The sequence below is a fragment of the Odocoileus virginianus genome, chromosome 15, assembly GCF_023699985.2.
Source record: "Odocoileus virginianus isolate 20LAN1187 ecotype Illinois chromosome 15, Ovbor_1.2, whole genome shotgun sequence".
Lineage (NCBI taxonomy): Eukaryota > Metazoa > Chordata > Mammalia > Artiodactyla > Cervidae > Odocoileus > Odocoileus virginianus.
The window spans coordinates 50,899,501-50,925,736 of record NC_069688.1 but is presented as its reverse complement, the minus strand read 5'-3'; the positions used below and the strand labels follow the sequence as shown (position 1 = coordinate 50,925,736).

Here is a 26,236-nt window from a genome sequence, read left to right as displayed (position 1 = left end):
AAGGCATAACCAAGCAGCTGTCTTGCCACTATGAGGCAAGAGTCTGAGAGTAGAATCAATACAGAGGTATTAGAACAAAGATACAAGTCTAAGTAATTCCTTTCACTCTGAATCAAGCCATGCATGAAACCAGCCCTGCAAAGATTTTTAGTTATGTGAGTAAATAAATTCCCTTCCTGGCTCAAGCCTGTTTGAGGTGAGTTTTCTGTAATTTATAACCAAGAGCTGAAACCGATGCAGTAAATTTCAAGTGGATACCAAAAAAGTGGGGAGGTTCCTGGAAAAGAGGTTTGTACAAAGCACAAACCACTGACCAACTCTAGAACTGCTATAGGTTACTCCAGATATTAACAGTATGAAATCTCTGAAGCTGATTTCTATTTTCTGCCACCAAACAAAAGGGCTACAATAACTGGGGGTGGGAAAAGTAGAACAAACAAGTCTTTTAAAAGAAACATGAAGCCCTCCTTTTTGCCTTCATTTTTCCGAGTACCACCTGCCCCAGCCAATAAATGTTTACTCCAAATTAAATTGACACTGCATTTAGATATCTCACTTTATAGAGCTCTTCGAATGTTTCAGCATTATTAGTTTTTTATGATATACATGTTACATCATACACAATGGTGACCAAAGCCTCTTGCTAAAAATCAATGGTTTAGAGAAACCTGAGGGGTTAAGTAGCAATTTCTGGAATACCTAAATTTCAAAAGTAATTCTTAAGCTTACGTGTAAGGTTTTATCTGAACATCCATGAAGCTTCAGATTCCAACTGCTCTACAATCACAAATTCTCCCCCCCTTACTCCTTCTTTCTTGGGGAAAACAATACATACATTTAATGGGGCTGTTAGGTATTCAACATGAGGAAAACACTGGAACAAACAAGAGCAACTCAGTAACTCCCTTCCACCCCTCACCACTCTATCCCATCCCACCCAAAAATGGGAGTGTTGAGGGTATAAAATAGCCAAGGTTTTAAACAATAAAAAATTTATGGGATTCTTACAGAAAAACACAAATCTGCTCAATACAAAGTATGTACATTAGAAAACATAACTAGAATATTTTAGCCATTATTATATACAAAAGGGCAGAGAGGTTTTCTTTCATGAAATCTGGATTGCAGATGTCTGGCAAAAAAAAAAAATTAATAATCTGTCACAAAGTCCCACAACTAGTGATTCAAAATGAAAGCTTTCACTACTTACACCATATGTAAATATACATATATACTCGCTGCTTATAATCCCTTGATCTGAAGAGAAAGAGAACTGATACTCTACTGTGAAAATGGTCAGTGGGCAGACATTTTAAAATCCTTTCCCACATGAAAAGATTCCTGAAAAAGAGATCAGAAGACAACAGAAAAGCACTCAATATATATGGAGTTGTAAAGCCCGTATGAACTAGTATCTATTACACAAAGAGAGAACATGCAACAAAGTGATTAGGAAAGTCAAACATGAATTAGTCCAATAACACACAGGCAAACATAAACCGTAAAAAGAACTTTATGGAAGAGAAATCCACACATCTCAAAAAGATGTCTATTATTAATGACGAAACAATACCAAATTTTGAAGCTCCAAGTATTAAACCTTAAATCAGTAAGAAATTGGTATGCCTTCACTAAGGGAAAAAACAGCTTGAAACAGTACATAATGAACATCAAGGCAGAATACATATTTTTAAAATGCAAACATATATCAAAAAAACTATTATGTATAAGGCGTTAATTCTAAGGGCACTAAAATAAAATATTTCAGCATGTTCTGAATAGCCACTGTCTGAGTCTATTAAACAAACTTTCACTGTACCTAAAAATGTAAGCTCTATCTCATGGAGCTTATGTACCTCTCTTGAAAATAATTCAAGGTACCAGTGGTGAATGCTAAGAGATTTTGTACTTGGTTCCATAGTCTTCTGTATTATTGTACTCAAACACATTATCTGATTAATGTTCACAATGCAAAGATACTTCCATCCATATAAGTGAGAAGGCAGGACAATGATGACAATATCAATGCAAATACATATAGGACTTTTTATGTACCAGGGACTATTTCTAGCACTTTACAAACGTATAATCTTCAAAACAACTCAATGAAGTAGGGTGGTATTCTTATCCCATTTAGCAAATGAAAAAAATGAGTCAAAGAAAAGTTAAGAAACTTACCTAAGTTCACACAACCAGTATGTAGCAGAGCCACAATTCAAGACAGTGAGGCTCTACACTCTATGCTCTTAACTTTTACAGTTCGATTCCAGCAGTCGGGTATAAATTCAACCCTTTCTTTCCCTCTAATCTACTTTACCATTCTCTGATTCAGTTGCTTGTCTGGAAAAATGGGGTTAATAACTGTTCTTAGCTTACACAGTTGTTCAGTCTTTACACGAGGATTAAATGCAACAGTCTATATAATATGCCTGGCCATACCAGTATTACAGCAATGGTTCTTAAAATACCTATCAGATGTCTGGAGTTGAGAATCACTGCCATAATACTAACAGTAAGAATTTACCAAAAAGAATGGTCTCAATGTGTCCTTCACACTTCTCAAGTGATGCCTAAATAAACCTGACTTTCCTAATCACTACCATTATATAACAAGTCCACCACAAGTCTTCAAGAAAATACACATATAGACAACTTAGGAACTGCTCCCTTCAGTCTGGAACTTCCACTCCATTATTTTGTGTTCCTTCAATGCCCCCTCCCCAACTCCCACCCAATCACAAAAATATAGTTCATTCTGGTAGAAGCAGACACTAAAAAAATTTCTCTCCTATACCAAACTGGACATTTATTGTGTTTTAAGACCCAAACTTCACTTGGTATTTTCATGTCGTTTTCACCTGCACATCGGGGTACGGGTACTCTAAAAGGTTTCAACCAGAATGCTCCTCTCAGTTTGTCTTCACCAAGGAGCGGCAAAACTACGGAGACTGAAAGAACAGCAGCAATTCTCCAGTCCAGGGTCTAGTGCTCATCAACATTTAAGTCTGCTCCTAATTTTTTGTTGTGACAACATTCTGGAATATTTCTCACCATCCGATCATGTTAGGGTTTCTCTTAGGGTACAGATGGAAGAGGAGAAACACTGGATGGTGTTTTCCCATGGTGCTTTCGTATTCAAGTTTACAACACTGCATCAAATTGTACTCCTCAAAGCAGCTGTATTAATTTAAACACCTAAGGGTATGAAAGTATCTACAGGGACGTGGGTAGGAAGGGGAAGAGAACATACCACTGATTCAGCTTCAAAAACCAACCTGAATTTGCAATTTGTTTAGTTCTCTGTGTTTCCTCCTCCTAAATTCCCATTAAACTGATAGAAAAAAAATTTAATAAATAAACTGATAAAAGAATCAGCACAGGAGAGTATAATAAATTTGGAAGCATTTCTATGAAGAGTTCACAGGCAAGAGAAGGCAAGGAAGGGGTGACCACCAAGTAAACACTAGGGGCTCCAGGTTAGAACCACTGGGTAGAGAGGGCAGGAGTGAGAAGGGGAATGCAAAAGGTAGGCTAGCTTTTCCCCAGGAAGTGAAAAGAAGAAAAGAGAGCAAGAGTGAGCTCCTCATGCCTACTTTATACACAGAGATTACATGCATCCTGGCATTCATCCCCAGGCCCCAGAAAAGGCAGGGGAGGGGAATGGCTAAAGAAACTGAACAAACCACCTCTGCAGGCACTTCCTCCTAAAGCCAGATACCAGCCAGTTCATCTTAACATTATACCTGACAGGCGAAAAGCATCGTCCCAATGTTTCCAATGAGAGCTAGTCAGCCTTTCCGGCGGTCATCCTCCCATGGGGAAGACCAGGATCAAGCAAGTGAAGCAATAACCCCAGCAGAAATAGAGATGATGCAGGAAACACAAAACAACTTTTTTCAAAACTTATTTTTCTTAGAGAGATTAGAAAAGATCATGCATCCATGTCTCAAGCATCAAGATGTTTCAAAAAAGAAATAACCAAAAACAAAAGAGTTCTTGTAAATTAAAACATAACTGCTGAAATAAAAAGTTCAGTTAGAAGAGTCAGAAAATAAAGTAGAAAAAAAGAAAAGAAAAAACCGCCAAAAGGAGGCAGAAAACCTGGGAGGAAAAATAAAAAGAATAAAATTCAGGAGATTTCACCATCCAATGAATAAAACAGAGGGGAAATTATCAAAGAAATTTTTCCAAAGCTAAAGAAAGACACAAGTTTTTATCTGAAAGGAACTACTGAGTGCTAAGCATAACTAATAAAAAGGACTCATACTTAGGCACATCCTCATAAAATATCTTGATCTTAGTCAACATCAGAAACATCACAATAAAGAAAAAAGTCTAAAAAGTTGTGAGGTGGGAGGAAACCTACAAATGAATAAGACTCTGACAGGCATTAGCTATCTAGAACATTAGCAACACTGGCTGCTAGAAGATAATACAGGAAAGCTATCAGAGCTCTGAGAGAAACTTAGTTTCGAGGTAAAATTCTACATAGGTTACTATCAACCAAGTTTGAAAGCAAAATAAAAGCATTTTCATACAGAGAAGGACTCAACTAGTTGATCTCTTAATTTTGTATCCTGAAAAAGATAGTTTAGGAAAAACACAGAACAAGAGTGAAAAGCCAAGGAAATAGGAAATACACAAGAAAATGGTGACACTAACCCAGGAGTCCAGTGAAAAGAAATTCCAGGACTGCAGCTGTATGGCAGACCTAAAAAGCAATGAGTCAACATTAGAACAAGAAATCAGGAAGATCCAAAGAATGTTTTCTCAAAGAAGAATCACATAAACTCCAGGAAGTAGATAAAATGAGTAAGAAGCTAGAAAACATTAGTGAAATGATAAAGATGGTATATGCTACTTCTTCCAACATGGGGGAAAAAAAGGGAAAACAAAAAATCACGATCCTAGCATAGATCCATCAAACTAATATATGACAATGATTTTGAGCAATTAAGTTTGAGGAAAGTAAATCCATTTAAACCAGATGCCAGGAACATTTTCCTTCAGGTGATCAAGAAATATGACACTGTACTTTTAAAGATGAAAATATAATTCTAGAATATCAGTTTCCTCTTCCAAGATGCCCTTTGCCCTCTCTTCTCTGAGTCATTCATTCATTCATTTACACATACAACAAGTATTTACTCAGCATCCTACACATCAGGCGCTGTCCAAGGAGCGGGGACAGAACAGTGAACAAAGACGACAAGACCCTCCCCTTGTGGAGCCTGACTCTAATGACAGATGCCTCCTCTTCCAAGATCATGTTAAAGGGTTCTCTCTCCTATGAAGCTTTCACTGAACTTCCATGTTAGGCTAAGTGCTTGTCTTGTACTTTCTCTAAAGAACTCCAACTCTTTACAGAATCAAATTTAGCTTTTTACACATGCATTACCTCAACCAGTCTGTAAACAATGCAACAGCAACATTTATTAGAGCTATTTGTACCTGTAACACACAGCACCAGGCCTAGATCAATAATGTACTAGTAAAGTGCAAAGCACTGTACCAATGCTAATTATTATGAGGAAGCTGAAGACCCAGATTATAAAACTAGTTTCAGGAAGAACCAAAATTAAAATCCACAGTGCTAGGTTGAATTAAAATAAGTGGCCAAATGAAAAACTGAGTCAGAGTGGGAGACACCAACCTTAGGCATTTTCTTAGAACATTTCCAAACACACAACAAACATCTAAGACGTAGACTCTATTTCTTCCATATGTCAAGGCATAGCTTAACAATTATGTAAAGATCATTTTGAAAGCCTCTAATCAAATATATAATCTATCTTTAAAAAGCTTCAATTTCACAGAATTGTCTATTTTTACTTTGCATAAATGCATAAATACTTGAAATGCATAAATGTTCAGAGGCTAAATGCATTTAACATAAAATACATTTGTTTTTAAAATGTCCTCATAAGAAAACCTTCAAAATTCTTGCCATAAATATTTTATGTATTTATTCCCATAATTACTGGACTTTTTATTCTTTTCAAACTTGAAAACACTCAAAAAAAAAAACCCGCAATGATTACATTAACTTCCAGTAATAACAACATAAGGCAGATTTCTTTTTCATCAGCCAAATGAGGCCTATGGTTTGAGTTATCAGGATATACATTTGCAAAAATAAGCAAAAAATTTAATTTACATAAATATAACTTCTATAAAAATCAGGGAACTAATACAACAGATCCTGTTATTTCACACTTTCATAGGTTACTGATAAGCACATATAATTTCTTTGGTATATGATCATATCTGTTCAATAACCCACATCATTAATATTGAATAGTAGTAGCTATGAAAATTACAATTTACCCGCAAAAATACAACACTAAATAGATGAGTTAGATTGTTTATATTCACAGAAGAAGCAGTCAAGAAACTGTTCCTGTTTCAGTTCAACAAACATTTATCAAGATTGCTAGATGCCAGTAGCTATTCTAGACACTTGTAATAGTTTCAAAATGAACATATAAAAATTTCTGCCCTTGAGAGGTAGGGGAAAGCAACTGCTAAAACTTTTCTCCTAAAGACTAAAAGCTGACTAATAATTAAATGTGACTTCCAAGTACAGGATAGCCACAGCAATGTTATCTACACATAGGTTTCACCAAATTCTAGTTTTAAATATTATTTTTTTTTAAAGTCAGTTATTAAAGATACATGATACCAGGACATGAGTTGTATGCTGTGGGTTTGATCACAGAATCAGGAGTTTAACTCACATATACTTATTATAGATTAACTTATATATGGCCATTAACTTATAAAATAAAAGATTCAATAAATACTAAACAAATAGTGATTTCTACTCTAAATGCAACTAGAAGACTCAAACTTTTATCACCCACTGAAATATAAGAAAGTTTCACCTTCATTCTCCCTCTAGTACTACCACCATTTCCTGAACTACCATTTGTTATTGGCTCAACTACCAACAATCCAATTCCAAAACTCTTGCTACTCAGGCTCAGGTCCAATCACTGAGAGTTCTAATTAACGCTCAAATTTAATTCTATGCTTTTATCTTTTCCTAGGTATTTCCCAAAGAAAATGTCAGGGCATAAAACCTCTAAAATAGATTTTAGAAATTAAATTTCTAAAAAATTTTCAAATTCTTTCTTTAATATCTATGCTGACAATCAGATAACTGGTTTTTTTACTTTTAAAATGATATGTGAAATACTTATAAAACTATTAGCAAACTGTCAAGCAAGCCTGCAAATGTAAGAAAAACACCACTATCGACAATAATAATAAAATGCAAAGGATAAGCACTAAAAATAAGTAAAAGAGCCAATACAGAAACAACAAGATGCTTAGTCTATCCAGCAGTCAAAATATATAAGATAATAACAGTAAAAATCCTAAATTAATGGCTGATATAATTTATTGTGCTCTTATGTAATAGTGAATATGCAATAAATACTTAGCTAATTCATTAATCAACCAATTACCAAATAGATAAAACTACCTGGGAAAAAAGGGAAAGTTTCAAAGAAGAGGTGATAACTGAGCAAGTCCTTCATGTATGCAAACTCACTAGGCAAAGACTAGGGGTAAGGAAAAACACTCAAAGGTGGGGGAGCAGATGAGGCAAAAGCATATACCAAAACACTAAAACACGAACCCATTCCTTTATTCTAGGAACCCATTCTTACTGTGAAGCTGACGTGACAAGTTATGAAACTGCACAGATAGGAGGGAGGTAATATATAAACAGTTTTATACTTCAGGCTAAAAACTTATTAACTTTTTTTAAAGGTATGTATTTTTTAAAGGTATGTAACTTAATCAGGTTTTTTCTCTGTCTTTAATTTTTACATAAATATTTGATCAAAAAACCAACAGCACCGATGACATCTCTCATATGTAGAATATAAAAAGAAATACAAATTAACTTACTAGCAAAACAGAAACAGACTCACAGACTTAGAGAGCAAGTTTATGGTTGCTGGTGAGGGAAGGACTGGGGAAGGGACAGCTGGGGAGTTTGGAATGGGCATGCACATATTGCTATATTTAAAATGGATAAACAAGGATCTACTATGTAGCACAGAGAAGTGTGCTCAGTGTTATGTGGTAGCTTGGAGGGAAGGGGGGCTAGGGGGATACAATGGCTGAATCCCGTCCCTGTTCACCTGGTCACCTGAAACTATCACAACATTGTTAATCAGCTATACTTCAACACACACACACACACACACACACACACACACACACACACAAAAGATAGCAACAGAACTGAAAATCAGGAACAGTTCACCCCTAATAAGATTTCTCTCAAAGACAAGAATAATTCTACAAAAATGGTGTTACTTAGGTGGTTTTCCAAGAGTCAATCCTCTTAAAATACACTAAAAATGTAAAAGAAATTGCAAACCTAGAATTCTTTACCTAGCAAATGTATCATTCAAAAGTAAAGTGAGATAACATTTTCATACAAGAAAAAAAAACCAAGGGCGATTTTATTACCATCATAAGGAAACACTAAAGAACACTGTTCAGGCAACTGAGAAATGCAAAAAAAGAATAAAGAGCAAAAAAAGTATAAATATAAACACCATCAAAAATAATAAGAAGAATTATTATTTAAACAGCCTTGTGCTGTTTAAAATGTACACAGAATTACAAGAAACAACAAAGCACGTAACAAAAACCAAAACAGCATATAAAGCCTAAAAGAAAAATTTCCATACTGTTAGGAAAAGACAGATTGTTCTGTGACCATGAAAGCAATTAACTACTAGAGTGAGTGTTAACAGGTCAAGGACAACTGTTCCACTGGTCACCTTTTTTGAAAGTCATGCCTCTAAAATTCAAACAATCAAGATTATCATTCCAGTGAACATTCCTAAAAAATAATCAAATATTAAATAGGATGATAACTATCCCCCTATACTGCCAACCTTCATAATAATGGTACTCTTTTTAAATAATACATAAATGAAGGAAAAGTAGCATAAGTAGTATAGAATATTTTTGAGATTTAACAGGAGCTGCTATCAAGGCAATTCCCAGAAAAAATATATGTACAGCACCTGAGCCATCTCATGCAGTTCTGGATTCTTTTTTGTATTTGGGAATCAGATCCTTCCATACCTCCCCAGGCCCAAGAAAAACCAATTTGTGAGAATAATAATTAGACTATTTCAAATGTATGATCTCCAAACATGATAGGTGGAATCTGCCTTCTAAAAAAAAGCGCAAATAGGGTAAAATCCTTCCTTTGATAATTGGTGAAGGACATACCTGAGAATAATTATCTCATCCAAATCTACCTTTTAGAACTATAGTATACTTTCATGGTTTTTATTTATTAACCACAAGAAATAAAGTATTTTTGTATACTTAGAATACATAGAAGATTGTATTCTTCCTATGTACTCAAAATGGTAACATTAACATTTAAAATAAATAAAATAGATTTTCCACTACATACAGTATTACTCCGTATTTCTACTTGATAACTTTAAATACCAAATGCACTGAGTTTAGCCCTGAAATGGTTTTAAAACACTTCTCTAACTGGAGTATAATTATTTTCAATTAAAGCACTGTCCTGCCACTCAGGAGTCATCTGATTTACATAAATGTTAGTTAAGCACCATAGAAATTCTAAAATATGTAATTAAAATGTCACAAGTCACTTAATCCATTCTGTCAAAACAGGGCTTATTTTAACTTCTGTTTCACTTCCTTTAAAAGAAATCCTATTTACTTTATTTTCTCTAACAGAAAAAAAAAATTAGTAGGATAAACTTACAGTGTACTTCCCCAATCAAACTTTAAAATGATTCTGGTTAACCACAAATTGACTCAAGTAGTTAAGTATTTTTCCAAATGTATTTTACTGAAACATGTCTGACAACATGGAATAATGACATGTAGTAACTGGGATATTGTTTTACAGAATTACAAATTATTTCACTGATTTATTATTCTTAGTCATTCACAGATTTTAAAAAGGTCATTTTGGTCTTGTAAATTATCCGAGTTAACTAGGTGCATTGCTAGGCTAAAGTAAACAATTTTGTAAATAGCTCTTTTACTTAGGGTTAAAACATAGCCATAAAATTTATCATTAGATAACACATTCTCACTAAGCTGAATTTACCAGAAAAAAAAATTATAATTGAGCTCTATTCATTTCAAACATCCTGAGATATTTGGGGAAATAAGACAAAAATTGTTCTTCAGTTATCTTTAAGATTCAGAAACATAATACTTCAACTGTTTACCAACCATAGGTTATAATGCAAAAAAAACTTATGATAAAGAAATACCATAAATATTATGAAATAAAATTCCAGCCATAACTTACTGAACTCAAGTTAATAAAGAACATGCAACAATGATTCCAGATGAAAAAGAGGAGTGCCATGGTGGTTTCTCGGTGACTAAACCAAAAATTATCCTAATAAATAAATTAAAACAATCATATGACTCCTCTATTTGCCACACAAAGATCTGTGACTAATTCTCACACCTCATACTAGATTCTTTTACACTGTAAAGCCTTTTCTTTTTTCACACTAATATTTTCCTTGTAACAAAACACTATATAGTCAGCTTCTAAAATATGAATCTTTAGAAATGAGATTGGCAAAACAATTTTAAAATACTTACTGTCTTGTTTCGTAATCTAATTATGTCTGAGACAGAGCCAGCTCCACAGTACTCCATGACAATCCAGAGGTCTGTGTTCTTAAAGTAACTGCCATAGTACTTTACAACATATGGGCTAAAGAAAAATATATAGACAATTAAATTCAGTTAATTCTCAAAGAAAATTATTTCTTAATCCAATGCAAAGTATTTTCAGCATTTCATAATGTTCCAATAAGTAAACTTAATGAGTAAACTATTATACATGGAATTGTCTCTATGTAGGGTACACCAACTACGTATAATTAGGCTTTAATTCATGGATGAAATTTAACAGGATTAGAAACCAAAGGAGGTCCAAATGTTCCGAGTGATTCCCAAGAAAATAAAGCTTTGTTTTGGCAAAGAACATACTATTTAACATTAAGGAACAAATGAAAATATTTTACTTTAATTAAAGGATTTTAAACGTAAGTCTTTAAAGGATTTTGTATCCAGTCAGATATTAACACTCAACTTTATATTTCAATAAGGCCCCCAATTTTTTAAATTCTCTTTTATTTTGAACTTTAAAATCCTAGAGAAAAATAATTATATATTTTTGGCTTCAAATTCAGATAATTAAAGTTACTGACAACTTAAAATATTTCTGAGCTGAGGTCTCAGGTTTTTTAGGGTAGAACAAACTATGTTTCTAGCCAAGTTGCTTTTAGGAAGACTTAGAATGCGGCAAATGACCATCACATTATTAACGATATGCTATGTACAGTGATGTGTAAAATATCCTGTCCAACACAAAAAGGCAGAATATCAACATTCACAGACTAAATAAAAAGATGAAAAAATATGCTGCTGCTGCTAGTCATGTCAGTCGGGTCCGACTCTGTGCGACCCCATAGACGGCAGCCCAACAGGCTCCTCTGTCCCTGGGATTCTCCAGGCAAGAATACTGGAGTGGGTTGCCATTTCCTTCTCCAATGCATGAAAGTGAAAAGTGAAAGTGAAGTCGCTCAGTCGTGTCCGACTCTTAGCGACCCCATGGACTGCAGCCTACCAGGCTCCTCCATCCATGGGATTCTCCAGGCAAGAGTACTGGAGTGGAATATAAGGAAGCATAAAGGAGTACACAGCTTAGCTACTATAGAGCCCAAAGGTGGAAGTGACCATGGCAGAATCATGCTAGAGGACTTCATAGAAATGGTGGGATTTGAATTATGGGAGGGGAAAAAAAACGTTAAAACTTCAAGATATGGGTGTATAAGAGAGATAAGAACATTTGGAAAAGAGAAAGACCGTGAGCAAAGGCACAAATCAGAAGGGGAAAAAAACCAAGAATGACATGTTTAAGAGACAACGTGTTCAACAGCTATTTCTATAGAGAAGCAGCCATCATGAAAAGTGGCATCAGTGTAAGATAAATAAGACACAGGAATCAAATAAGCAAAACAGAACAATAGAGAATGTAAAGTACTATAAACTACGACATTAAAAAAACTACCAAAAGAACAGATTAAGAGAATTTGGTCAGGGAAAGGCTTCTCAGTAAAGTCTTTGCAATTTTAGCTGTCTTGAAGTCAAGGGTAGAACTGATTGGTTGGAGTTTAAACTGAAACAGGACTAGAATTCAGTCCCATTTTATCCCTACTGCTCCTCATTCCCTCTTGCACAAACTTGCTTTGGTCTCCTTGTCATAGTTTTCTCCCCCATTCTAATCTATGTTCCATATAGTTGACAGGTAACTTTCCTTCAAAACAAAATAAAAGCTAATCATGTTGCCTTCCCGATTTTAAAAAACCTCCAATGATTCTCCATTACCAAAGGGAAAAAGAACAGCCTCACATCACATATATGACCTTTCAAAGTCTACCTCTCTACCCACATCTCTCACTACTCCCCATCTCACAGCTTAAAGTTGCAGACAACACTCAACTTTGCTAGGTGGAGGAACTGGAAAGTACTACCAAGAGTTCATAAATGTTCACTAAAACATTTAAAATTACTTCTTTATAAATGAATCTAAACTACAGAACCAGAACTGTAACTGATGGGAAACATAAAAGAGCATTCTTGACATACGCTTCCTTGGGGTATGACTGCCTGTGTAAAAACGTCCATAGGATGTATTGCTCTTATACCTGGCTTTACATCAGAATCACCTGTGACCCAGGTCCCACACCTTAGAGCTTCTAATTAAATACAGCTATTAAAACCTCTACAGCTGACTTTGATATACACCCACAGTCAGGCTTCACTCCAGAAGATAGATGGTGTATCCTTCAGAGAACTTCTTTAAATATTAATTTTCTTAATCAAAATCTTGAAAAGTGTTAAATTAGCAATGCATTCAAGATTATGTCCACTGAAAAGCACACAGAAAATATATATTTTATCTTGCAATCTACACTAAGAAATCAGCAACTCTAAGGGTAGGACTGACAGCTCCTACAAAAATCAGAGATTCTAAACTGGGCAGAAACCTAAAAGGGCAATTCCATCTCTTGAGGGATGAGTCAAGGCAACACCTTTGGGGAAAGGCAAAATTCTCTTCAAGTGGCCCATTCTAATACACAGTCAATTAGATGGACCAAAGTCCAACAATTCTGTGTCACTTAAAATTGGCCTCAATAATCTTAACCCAGAAAAAATATTTAAGCAGATAGAAACAGCCACCTTAAGGACACATGCTCAAATACAGTTTCTATCATTTATCTCAACATTCATTCACTGACCTTCAACTCAAGCCAAGCATTGGTCTAATAAACCAGACACAATTCTGCCTCTCCTATGGCACAAAGTAGCCTGGGATACTCAGGTATCCAGAAGCAAACCAACAAATAAATATGATTACTAATTGTGGTAAGAAAAGGACTGCTATGAGACAAACTGGATGAGACTTTATTTTGCATTCATTATTTCTGCTAGTAAAATTGTTTCCAGTTCATATGCAAGAATGGAATAGTGCAAAGGAAGCTGCTAGAGGAGAGTCTGAGCCCTTGATCCTCCATAACTGCTCACTTTTAAGTAAAATGAGGGCTTCCCTGGTAGCTCAGCTGGTAAAGAATCTGCCTGCAACTCAAGAGACCTGGGTTCAATCCCTGGATTGGGAAGATCCCCTAGAGAAGGGAATGTCTACCCACTCCAGTATTCTGGTCTGGAGAATTCCATGGACTGTATAGTTCATGGGCTTGCAAAGAGTCAGACATGACTGAGTGACTTTCACACACTTTCCATGGTAGCCCCTGTCTTGGGAAGCACTGGAATATATGAAAAACTTTGAAAGTAGACATGGGTGAGCTTTTAACAACAAAGCTAGCATTCACATGCTAGCAAGATTATGCTCAAAACCCTTCAAGCTAGGCTTCAACACTATGTGAACCAAGAACTTCTGGATGCACAAGATGGATTTACAAAACGCAGAGGAACCAGAGAGCAAATTGCTGACATCCTATGGATCTTAGAAAAAGCAAGAGGATTCCAGAAAAGTATCTATTTCTGCTTCATTGACTATATTAAAGCCTTTGATTGTGTGGATCACAACCAGATCACCTTACCCACCTCCTGAGAAACCTGTGCACAGGACAAGAAGCAAAAGTTAGAACCAGACATGGAACAACAGACTAGCTCAAAATTGGGAAAGGAGTACGTCAAGATTGTATATTGTCACCCTGCTTATTTAACTTATATGCAGAGTACATCACGGGAAATGCCAGGCTGTATGAGTCACAACCTGGAATCAAGACTGCCAGGAGAAATATCAACAACCTCAGTCATGCAGATGATATGACTCTAACGGCAGAAAGAGAAGAGGAACTAAAGAGCCTGTTGATGAAGGCCAAAGAAGAGAGTGAAAAAGCTGGCTTAAAACTCAACACTCAAAAAACTAAGATCATGGCATCTGGTCCCATCACTTCATGACAAACAGATGGAGAAAAACTGGAAACAGAGACAGACTCTATTTCCTTGGGCTCCAAAATCACTACAGACAGTGACTGCAGCCGTGAAATTAAAAAACACTTGATCTTTGCAAGAAAAGCTATGACAAACCTAGATGCATATTAAAAAGCAGAGACGCCACTTTGCTAACAAAGATCCATATAGTCAAAGCTATGGTTTTTCCAGTAGTCATGTATGGATATGATAGTTGGACCATAAAGAAGAATGAGCGCCGAAGAACAGATGCTTTTGAACTGTGGAGCTGGAGAAGACTCTTGAGAGTCCCTTGGACAGCAAGGAGATCAAACCAGTCAATCCTAAAGAAAACCAACCCTGAATATTCATTGGAAACACTGATGCTGAAGCTGAAGCTCCAAAACTTTAGCCACCCAATGTGAAGAGCTGACTCACTGGAAAACACCCTGATGCTGGGAAATATTGAGGGCAGGAGAAGAAGGAGACGACAGAGGATGAGATGGTTGGAAGGCCATCACCAACTCAAAGGACATGAGCCTGAGCAAACTCTGGGAGATGATGAAAGACAGGAAAGTTTGGTGTGCTGCAGTCCATGGGGTCACAAAGAGTCGGACACGACTTAGCAACTGAATAATAATAAAACCGTTTACTCAGTTGACCCATTCCTTCCCACAGAAACCACAGTAAAGGCTCTTGCCCACATTTCCCTCTCTCATCATCTGCCTCCTGACTGACCCTGGTGTTTCCCCCCATGGGTCCTCCCTCTCTCACCCCTATCCTTCTCGGATCTGTGTGTACAACAATCTCTCTCCGGATATGCTAGTCTCATCACAACTGAATAATAAAACCTACATTTTAAAAAACAGATGGTGGCTTTGAGAGAGAGTAGAAGAAATAGAAAACAAATTAAAGAAAGATTTTCAAGGTCCACTCAATGCAATTCCTTATTTTATTGGATTATAGCTGTTTTACAGTGTTGTGCTGGAGAAGGAAATGGCAACCCACTCCAGTGTTCTTGCCCTGGAAATCCCATGGACACAGGAGCCTGGTGGGTTACAGTCCATGGGGTCACAGAAGAGTCACATACGACTCAGCAACTAAACAACAATAACTATGTTGTACCAGTTTCTGCTATCCATCAGTGGGTCACCTACACATATACATATATCTTATGGATTTGCTTCCCACTTAGGTCACCACAGATACACGACACCAATTTGATGATGATGTACACTGGCAAGTTAGAAGACAATAAGCAAGGCTTCTACTGCGTTTTACCCACTGTGTTTCCTTTCAACTGCACACTAAGTATAAATTTAAGATTGACAAATTAAAAGATTAAAACTTCAAGCCAACACTTTGAAAAATTACAAACACAGACACAAATCAGCTCAGAGAGTTCAAGACCTGGGACTTTAACTCAGTCTGTTTCCATAGACATAAATGTCATTCATTCATCATTCACTCATTACCATTTTAAACATAATCAATAAACATTCACTGAACAACACATAGAGTCTTGTGGCAGATGCTAGGGAGAAAAATGGGTAGACTTTAGCTTAGTGACAAACAAGAAAAGGCAGTCAGGCAATGGGGAACCCATGACGAGTTTATGCAAGAAAATAATACAATCAAATAGCACTGAAGGAGGAATATCCAGTGCAAGACTGCCAGGGGTCAAAGGTGACAGAGTCAAAGCTGTGGGCAAGTCAGCTAACTGTACAATTATTTAGATATACTGACGGCTTTTTTTCAAACCACACATTGATTATTAAAGGCTGGAGAGGAAGCAAAGAGAGCTTCCTTCAAAACACTAGCTCAGTGTTACTTATAATTTTTAAGCAACATACAAAGTTTTAGTTCGGCCATAATGCCTAAGAATCTTGACTAAGCCACCGTATGGACTTACAGGACATATGAGAACCCAGCAATTCTGTGTATTCTTGGCATGGTCAAATACAACAGTTAAATATGACTTTGAAAATTCCAGTGGTTGGAGGGAGAAGGAAGACACAAGTGAAATTACAGTATACACTGGGAAGCAAAAGTGAAACGCGATGCCTTGATAACTGGGGGGAAACTCAGGAGGCAGTCTACTCCTTTTTCCGGTGCCATCCCCATACCTCTCACTCTCCCGTCCCATTCACTTCCTTTCCCCTATTTAACACTTTCAGCCCAATGAAACTACATGGCAGGCTCTTTTTGCTTTTGGCTTTCTTGGGCTTCCTCTCATCTCATGCCTAATGTATCAATCCTTGCCACTCCTCTGTTTCCATTTCATAAATCCCCAAACTCTTATCCTAAGGGTCTTCCTCTGTTATCACAACTCAAAATAAAAGTAGTGTTTAAAAAAAAAAAAAAAAGTGAGGGGGAAAGAAACAAGAAAAACCAGAGGGGGAAAAGAATAGAAAACTTTCCTTACCAATTTGTTCCTTACATAGACACTACTTGTGGTACAATTATATTTGGACTGAATCATTATATTTAAGCTTCTTACAGAGATTCAAATGTTAACTTTTCCTGTCTAAAAGGTAATTAAATTTGTATATTAACTTGAATTTCAACTTAATTGAAGAAAATCATGTTTTGTTAAAGGTATTTTTTTAATAACAGGTTTAGATTAGAGTCACAACAAAACTGAGTGAAATGTAAAGAGATTTCTTATATACTGCCTGCCCCCGACAACATGTATAGCTTTCCCATTATCAACATCCCCTACCAGAGTGGGACATTTGTTACAACCAAAAAATCTATATTGACACACATCACTGTCAACCAAAGTCCATACTTTACATTAGGACTCACTCGTGATGTTGTACATTCTTTGGGTTTCAACTGTATACACCATTATAGCACCATACAGAGTAATTTCACAGTTCCACCTAAGCATTCCCTCCCTCCACCATCCTAACACCAGGCAACCACCGATCTTTTTACTGTCTCTACAAGATTTTTCTGCCTGGCTGTCATATGGTTGAAATCATACAATATATAGCCTTTTCAGATCCTCCTCTTTCACCAGTAATACCCAAACTTCCTCTATGTATCTTCATGGCTTGATAGCTCATTTCCTTTTGTATGTGCTAAGTCACTTCAGTCGTGCCCAACTCTTTGCAACCCCATGGACTGTAACCTCCAGGCAAAATACTGGAGTGAGTCACCATGCTTTCCTCCAGGTGATCTTCCTGACCCAGGGATCAAACCCACGTGTCTTATGTCTCCTACATTGGCAGGCGGGCTCTTTACCACTAGTGCTACTGAATAATATTCAATTGTCTGGATATATACCACAGATTACCCATCTGCTTACTGAAGGACATCTTGGTTGGTTCAAAGGAGCAAGACTGCTGGATATTATGGTTAAAAGAATGTCTAATTTCAGAATAAAACTGTCAAACTGACTTCTAAACAGGAAATATGATTTTGCATTCCCACCAGCAAAGAAAAGAAGTTCCTTTAGCTCCACATCTCACCAGCTTTTGGTGCTGTCAGTCTTCTGGATTTGGGGCACTGCAACAGGTATATAGTAGCATCTCATTTTAATTTGTATTTCTTTGATGACATAGAATGTGGGGCATCTTTTCATATCTTTATTTGCCATCTGTATATCTTCTCTGGTGAGATGTCCATTAAGGCCTTTGGTTCATTTTTTAATTGGGCCATTTGCATGTTGAGTTTTTTAAATTCTTTGTATATTTTGGATAACAATCCTTTATCAGATAAGTCTTTTGCAAATATTTTCGAAAGTATACTTTTAATGTTCCCATTATGAGCATGTGGTAATTAAAATACTAAAGAAATGACTATTTTTCATTGCATAAATTTCATCAAAACCCTTCTACAATCTTCAGTGTTCTAAATTAATAGGAGTAATACAGTGTTTTCACAAAGGCAATGTGAATGCTCTCCTATGAAAACGAAATTTTTTCCAAAATAAATCTAAACCATAGCAACTGGTTTTTTGGCCCACCCAAAAAATAAATACATCTACATGAGCTGGTAAAAACTGCCAAAGTTAATCACAAATCCTTCAATATGGTAAGTGTCAATTTTTTTTTTTTAATCAGCAACACTGTTCAAACACAATCTCACCCAGAAGCATCAGCAAACAGAACAGATGGGACAGGAGCTGCTCTGGAAGAAGATTCTGAGCAGACAAGCTAGAAACTTACTATTTCTACCATATGGATCACCTCTCTTTCTTTGCCCAGTAAATCAAGTCATCCTTTTTCCCTGAATTTCCAATAGTGAGGCCTTACATGTCTTTCACTACAATACAGTATGTATTGTATTCTTTCAATACAGTATGTTCTCTGTTTATCCCATCAGAGCTCTTATCACACTATATTGAAACAGCCTGTCCATTCATCTGCCTAGTCCATATGAGTGAAAGTCCGTCCAAAGTCTGGTTCATTCATTGTTATACCCCTCATGCACAGCACAGAAGGGCTGCCCTCAGGAGTAGGCACTCAATAAATAAATAAATTTATTTACCTAATATATATGCTGAATTTGGATTTTATATAAATGTATACATTTACATAGAAGGGCTTCCCCAGTGGTCAGTGGTAAAGAATCTGCCTGCCAATGCAGGAGATGCAGGTTTGATCCCTGGGACAGGAAGATCCCCTGGAGGAGGAAAGGGTAACCCATTGCAGTATTCTCGCCTGGAAAATTCCCTGGACAGAGGAGCTTGGTGAAATACAGTCCATGGGGTTGCAGAGAGTCAGATACGACTTAGTGACTAAACAACAACAACAACGTATATATAGAATAAATTAGGTGAATAATTGTGTGCCCTAATGCATGTGTTAAAAACACATTTCCCCTGGTTTAGATATGAGAAGTTCCTTCCCTAAGAGAGTTAAGTACCATGAGTGTAGAGGTTGGTGGTTCCCTTGTATCCATGTTACTTGGGCACATGATATTCAAGAGAACTGCTGACCAGCTCTTGCCTCCATCTCTAGCCTTGCCTTGAGAGTGAGCACTTTACTTTGAACTGTTGGAATCTTTGTATAGATATTGCTTTCTTCAGCAATGCCCCTGCAGTCAGCAAATACGGCTCCTCATATCATCCTAGTCATTAGCTGTGACCTAGGACAATCCATGTAAAATCTCTAGATCTCATTATCTTATGGAAATAGCATATGGAAAATACTTCTTTATTATGCTTTAGCACCAGAACCTTAAATAAAATTTTAGAATGAGCTCCAATATAGAGAAGATGATAAAAGTAAGAGCTAAATTTCTTACTCTGCTTGATTCTTCACTGTTTGAGGAAAATACCCCTAGAAGCACATCCTTAGAGAAGAGTACATTGGAAAAACTTGAAAATATACCTACAGAAGTTTAGTCAAGCACCAACATTCGATGATTTACACATTCAACAAATACTTACTAAATACCTATTCTGTGTCAAGTGCTGGACTAGACAGAAGATTCAACCATAAACAATGCAGATGGGTTCCCCCAAATATTTATGCCAAAAAGCTGTATTGAATAGGTGTTGAGTATGCACTAAAATGAACAAAAAATTTAAAACGTCCTCTGGTCTCTTTTTACAGTGTAGAAAGCAAGACAATTTGCAAAATACCCAAACAGCTGTATAGACTTAAGAAAATGTATCAGTTTCAAAAATACAAATCTCATTTTCTCTAGCTGAAATTCTACTCTTTCATGTGGGCATTTTTTAATTTATACTGTTTCACCCAAATCATTTTTACACCTATTCTCAAAAACACATCTGCATTAACACTAAGTAAGTAGTAGCTAAAATGTAATGCTTGCTCCTGCCATTTCCCAGTTTTTCACTCACCTTATCTTTTAGCACTTTTCAGTTCAGTCTCTCAGTCGTGTCCGACTCTTTGCAACCCCATGAATCGCAGCACGCCAGGCCTCCCTGTCCATCACAAACTCCCGAAGTTTACTCAAACTCATGCCCATCAAGTCAGTGATGCCATCCAGCCATCTCATCCTCTGTCGTCCTCTTCTCCTCCTGCCCCCAATCCCTCCCAGCATCAGGGTCTTTTCCAATGAGTCAACTCTTCACATGAGGTGGCCAAAGTACTGGAGTTTCAGCTTCAGCATCAGTCCTTCCAATGAACACCCAGGACTGATCTCCTTTAGGATGGACTGGTTGGATCTCCTCGCAGTCCAAAGGACTCTCAAGAGTCTTCTCCAACACCACAGTTCAAAAGCATCAATTCTTCAGCACTCAGCTTTCTTCACAGTCCAACTCTCACATCCATACATGACCACTGGGAAAACCATAGTCTTGACTAGACGGACCTTTGTTAGCAAAGTAATGTCTCTGCTTTTTAATATGCTATCTAGGTTGGTCCTAACTTTCCTTCCAAGGAGTAAGCGTCTTTTAATTTCATGACTGCAGTCACCATCTGCAGTGATTTTGGAGCCCCAAAAAATAAAGTCTGACACTGTTTCCACTGTCTCCCCATCTATTTCCCATGAGGTGATGGGACCAAATGCCATGATCTGAGTTTTATGAATGTTAGCTTTAAGCCAACTTTTTCACCCTCCTCTTTCACTTTCATCAAGAGGCTTTTTAGTTCCTCTTCACTTTCTGCCGTAAGGGTGGTGTCATCTGCATATCTGAGGTTATTGATATTTCTCCTGGCAATCTTAATTCCAGCTTGTGCTTCTTCCAGCCCAGCGTTTCTCATGATCCTTTAACTAACCACCTTCTTTGCCCCTTCACTATTTTATATGTTCAATATGAATGTAAAACTGAAATCTAGAAGATGGAATTCACCTTTATTAGGTTGGTTCAAAAGTAACTGCAATTTTAATTGTTGAACTTTGCTATTTCATACTGGAATACATTCTTTTAAAAATGTGATTATGTTATACATTATTTTAATGTGCATTTCTCACTTTGTTTCTTTTCTTTGTTGCTAATGACTTATGAAAGTGAAGTTGCTCAGTCACGTCCAACTCTTGGAGACCCTGTAGAGTGTAGCCAACCAGGCTCCTCCATCCATGGGATTCTCCAGGCAAGAATACTAGAGAGGGTTGCCATTTCCTTCCCTAGGGGATCTTCCCGACCCAGGGATCAAACCCGGGCCTCCTGCATTGCAGGCAGATGCTTTACCTTCTGAACCATCAGAGAAGCTCAAAGACTTATTCAGTTCAGTTCAGTCACTGAGTCATATCCAATTCTTTGTGACCCCATGGACTGCAGAATGCCAGGCCTCCCTGTCCATCGCCAACTCCTAGAGTTTACTCAAACTCATGTCCACTGAGTGGGTGATGCCATCTAGCCATCTCATCCTCTGTCATCACCTTCTCCTCCTGCCTTCAATCTTTCCCAGCATCAGGGTCTTTTCAAATGAGTCAACTCTTCGCATCAGGTGGCCAAAGTACTGGAGTTTCAGCTTCAGCATCAGTCCTTCCAATGAATATTCAGGACTGATTTCCTTTAGGATGGACTGGTTGGATCTCCTTGCAATCCAAGGGACTCTCAAGAGTCTTCTCCAACACCACAGTTCAAAAGCATCAATTCTTCAGCGCTCAGCTTTCTTTACAGTCCAACTCTCACATCCATACATGACTACTGGAAAAACCATAGCTTTGATTAGATGGACCTTTGTTGGCAAAGTAATGTCACTACTTTTTAATATGCCGTCTAGGTTGGTTACAACTCTTCTTCCAAGGAGTAAGTGTCTTTTAATTTCATGGCTACCACCTGTAGCGTTTTTGGAGTCCAAAAAAATAAAGCCAGCCACTGTTTCCACTGTTTCCCCATCTATTTGCCATGAAGTGATGGGACCAGATGCCACAATCTTAGTTTTCTGAATGCCGAGTTTTAAACCAACCTTTTCAGTCTCCTCTTTCACTTTCATCAAGAGGCTCTTTAGTTTATCTTCGCTTTCTGCCATAAGCGTGGTGTCATCTGCATATCTGAGGTTATTGATATTTCTCCCGGCAATCTTGATTCCAACTTCATGAAGCCCAGTGTTTCTCATGATGTACTCTGCATGTAGTTAAATAAGCAGGGTGACAATATACAGCCTTGACGTACTCCTTTCCCTATTTGGAACCAGTCTATTGTTTCATGCCCAGTCCTAACTGTTGCTTCTTGACCTGCATACAGATTTCTCAAGAGGCAGGTCAGGTGGTCTGGTAGTCCCATCTCTTAAAGAATCTTCCAGAATTTGTTGTGGTCCATACAGTCAAAGGCATTGGCATAGTCAATAAAGCAGAAATAGATGTTTTTCTGGAACTCTCTTGCTTTTTCGATGATCCAACGAATGTTGGCGATTTGATATCTGGTTCCTCTGCATTTTCTAAATCCAGCTTGAACATCTGGAAGTTCATGGTTCACATACTGTTGAAGACTGGCTTGGAGAATTTTGAGCATTATTTTGCTAGCGTGTGAAATGAGTACAATTGTATGATAGTTTGAGCATTCTTTGGCATTGCCTTTCTTTGGGATTGGAATGAAAACTGACCTTTTCCAGTCCTGTGGCCACTGCTGAGTTTTCCAGATTTGCTGGTATACTGAGTGCAGCACTTTCACAGCATCAACTTTTAGGATTTGAAACAGCTCAACTGGAATTCCATCATCTCCACTAGCTTTGTTTGTAGTGATGCTTCCTCAGGCCCACTTGACTTCACATTCCAGGATGTCTGGCTCTAGGTTGGTAATCACATCATTGTGATTATGTGGTTCATGAAGATCTTTTTTGTAGAGTTCTTCTGTGTATTCTTGCCACCTCTTCTTAACAGCTTCTGCTTCTGTTGGGTCCATACCATTTCTGTCCTTTATGGTGCCCATCTTTGCATGAAATGTTCCCTTGGTATCTCTAATTTTCTTGAAGAGATGTCTAGTCTTTCCCATTCTATTGTTTTCCTCTATTTCTTTGCACTAATCACTGAGGAAGGCTTTCTTCTCTCTCCTTGCTCTTCTTTGGAACTCTGCATTCAAATGGGTATATCCTTCTTTTTCTCCTTTGCCTTTCACTTCTCTTCTATTCACAACTATTTGTAAGGCCTCCTCAGACAACCATTTTGTCTTTTTTGCATTTCTTTTCCTTGGGGATGGTCTTGATCCCTGCCTCCTGTACAATGTCATGAACCTCTGTCCATAGTTCTCCAGGCACCCTGTCTATCAGATCTAATCCCATGAATCTATTTCTGACGTCCACTGTATAATCATAAGGGATTTGATTTAGGTCATACCTGAATGGTCTAGTGGTTTTCCCTACTTTCTTCAATTTAAGTCTGAATTTGGCAATAAGGAGTTCATGGTCTGTGCCACAGTCAGCTCCCAGTCTTGTTTTTGCTGACTGTATAGAACTTCTCCATCTTTGGCTGCAAAGAATCTGATTTCGGTATTAACCATCTGGTGATGTCCATGTGTAGAGTCTTCTCTTGTGTTGTTGGAAGAGGGTGTTTGCAATGACCAGTGCGTTTTCTTGGCAAAACTCTATTAGATTTTGTCCTGCCTCATTCTGTATTCCAAGACCAAATTTGCCTGTTACTCCAGATATCTCTTGACTTCCTCTTTTGCATTCCAGTTCCCTATAATGAAAAGGATTTCTTTTTTGGGGTGTTAGTTCTAGAAGGTCTTATAGGTCTTCATAGAACCATTCAACTTCAGCTTCTTCAGCATTACTGGTTGGGACATAGACTTGGATTACCGAGATATTGAATGGTTTGCCTTGGAAGCGAACAGAGACCATTCTGTCGTTCTCTGGGTGCAGCAGACCTGGGTATGGCAAAAGCCCTCTTGGAGGAGGTCACCATTCACCCCACCATAGAGCTGCCAGAACTTACACAGGACTGGGAAACAAACTCTTGGCAGGCACAAAAAGAAACTTGTGCACACCGGCACCCAAGAGAAAGGAGCAGTGACCCCACAAGAGACTGACCCAGACTTGCCCGTAAGTGTCCAGGAGTCTCCAGTGGAGGCATGGGTTGGCAGTGGCCTGCTACAGGGCTGGCGGTACTGATTGCAGCAGTGTATGCATGGGACCTTTTGATGGAGGTCGCCATCATCTTCATTACCTCCACCATAGTTTGGCCCCAGGTAAATAACAGGAAGGGAACACAGCCCCACACATCAACAGAAAACTGGATTAAAGATGTACTGAACATGGCCCCACACATCAGAACAAGATCCAATTTCCCCTTCCGTCAGTCTCTCCCATCGGGAAGCTTCCATAAGCCTCTTACCCGTCTCCAACAGAGGGCAGACAGACTGAAAACCACAATCACAGGAAACTAACCAATGATCGCATGGACCACAGCCTTGTCTAACTCAATGAAACTATGAGCCATGCCATGGAGGGCCACCCAAGACGGATGGGTCATGGTGGAGAGTTCTAACAAAATGTGGTCCACTGGAGAAGGGAATGGCAAACCACTTCAGTATTCTTGCCTTGAGAACCCCATGAACAGTATGAAAAGGCAAAAAGATAGGACACTGAAAGATGAACTCCCCAGGTCTGTAGGTGCCCAATATGCTACTAGAGATCAGTGAAGAAATAACTCCAGAAAGAATGAAGAGATGGAGCCAAAGCAAAAACAACACCCAGCTGTGGATGTGACTGGTGATGGAAGTAAAGTCCAATGCTATAAAGAACAATACTGCATAGGAACCTGGAATGTTAGGTCCATGAATCAAAGCAAATTAGAAGTGGTCAAACAGGAGATGGCAAGAATAAATGTTGACATTCTAGGAATCAGCAAACTAAAATGGACTGGAAAGGGTGAATTTAACTCAGATGGCCATTATAGCTACTACTGTGGGCAAGAATCCCTTAGAAGAAATGACGTAGCCATCATAGTCAACAAAAGATTCCAAAATACAAAACTTGGATGCAATCTCAAAAACAACAAAATGACTTTACTTGCTGCTTATTTTATATTTATTTTAGACTATAGAAATGTTAGACAAAAAGCAAATTGGAGTAATTTTCTGATTCAAGTTCAAAATGGGTTGTAAAGCAGCAGAGACAACTCACAACACCAGCAATGCATTTGGCCCAGGGACTGCTAAAGAATGTACCACGCAGGGGTGGTTCAAGAAGTTTTGCAAAGGAGATGAGAGAGCCTTGAAGATGAGGAGCGCAGTAGCTGGCCATCTGAAGTTGGCAACGACCAACCGAGAGGACCATCTAAGCTGACCCTCTTACAACTACACGAGAAGTTGCCGAAGAACTCAATGTCAATCATTCTATGGTCATTTGGCATTTGAGGCAAATAAGAAAGGTGAAAAAACTTGGTAAGTGGGTACCTCCTGAACTGACTGAAAATCAAACAAATTGTTGCTCTGAAGTGCTGTCTTCTCTTATTCTATGTAACAACGACAAACCATTTTTCAATCAGATTGTGACCTGCAACGAAAGCGGATCTTGTGCAACCAGCTCAGTGGTGGGACCAAGAAGAAGCTCCAAAGCACTTTCCAGAGCCAAACTTGCATCAATAAAAGATCATGGTCACTATTTGGTGGTCAACTGCCCATTTGATCCATGACAGCTTTCTGAATCCCAGCAACACCATTATATCTGAGAAGTATGCTCAGTAAATCAATGCAAGGCACAGAAAACTGCCACACCTGCCACCATCAGTCCTCAACAGAAAGGGCCCAACTGTTCTCCACGACAACACCAGACCACACGCTGCACAACCAACATGTCAAAAGTTGAACGAATTGGGTTACAAAACTTTGCCTCATCCATCATAT

At 37.8% G+C, this 26,236-nt stretch overlaps 1 protein-coding gene across 1 annotated transcript in view; it reads right to left on the bottom strand.

Annotated features, from left to right (window-relative positions):
- Positions 1-26,236, bottom strand: part of STK3 (serine/threonine kinase 3) — a 287,702-nt gene that overhangs the window by 211,925 nt on the left and 49,541 nt on the right. Inside the window, exon 4 of the mRNA XM_020887266.2 lies at positions 10,642-10,756. Within this exon, the coding sequence (XP_020742925.2) occupies positions 10,642-10,756 (115 nt within the window). The remainder of the gene's footprint in view (positions 1-10,641; positions 10,757-26,236) is intronic.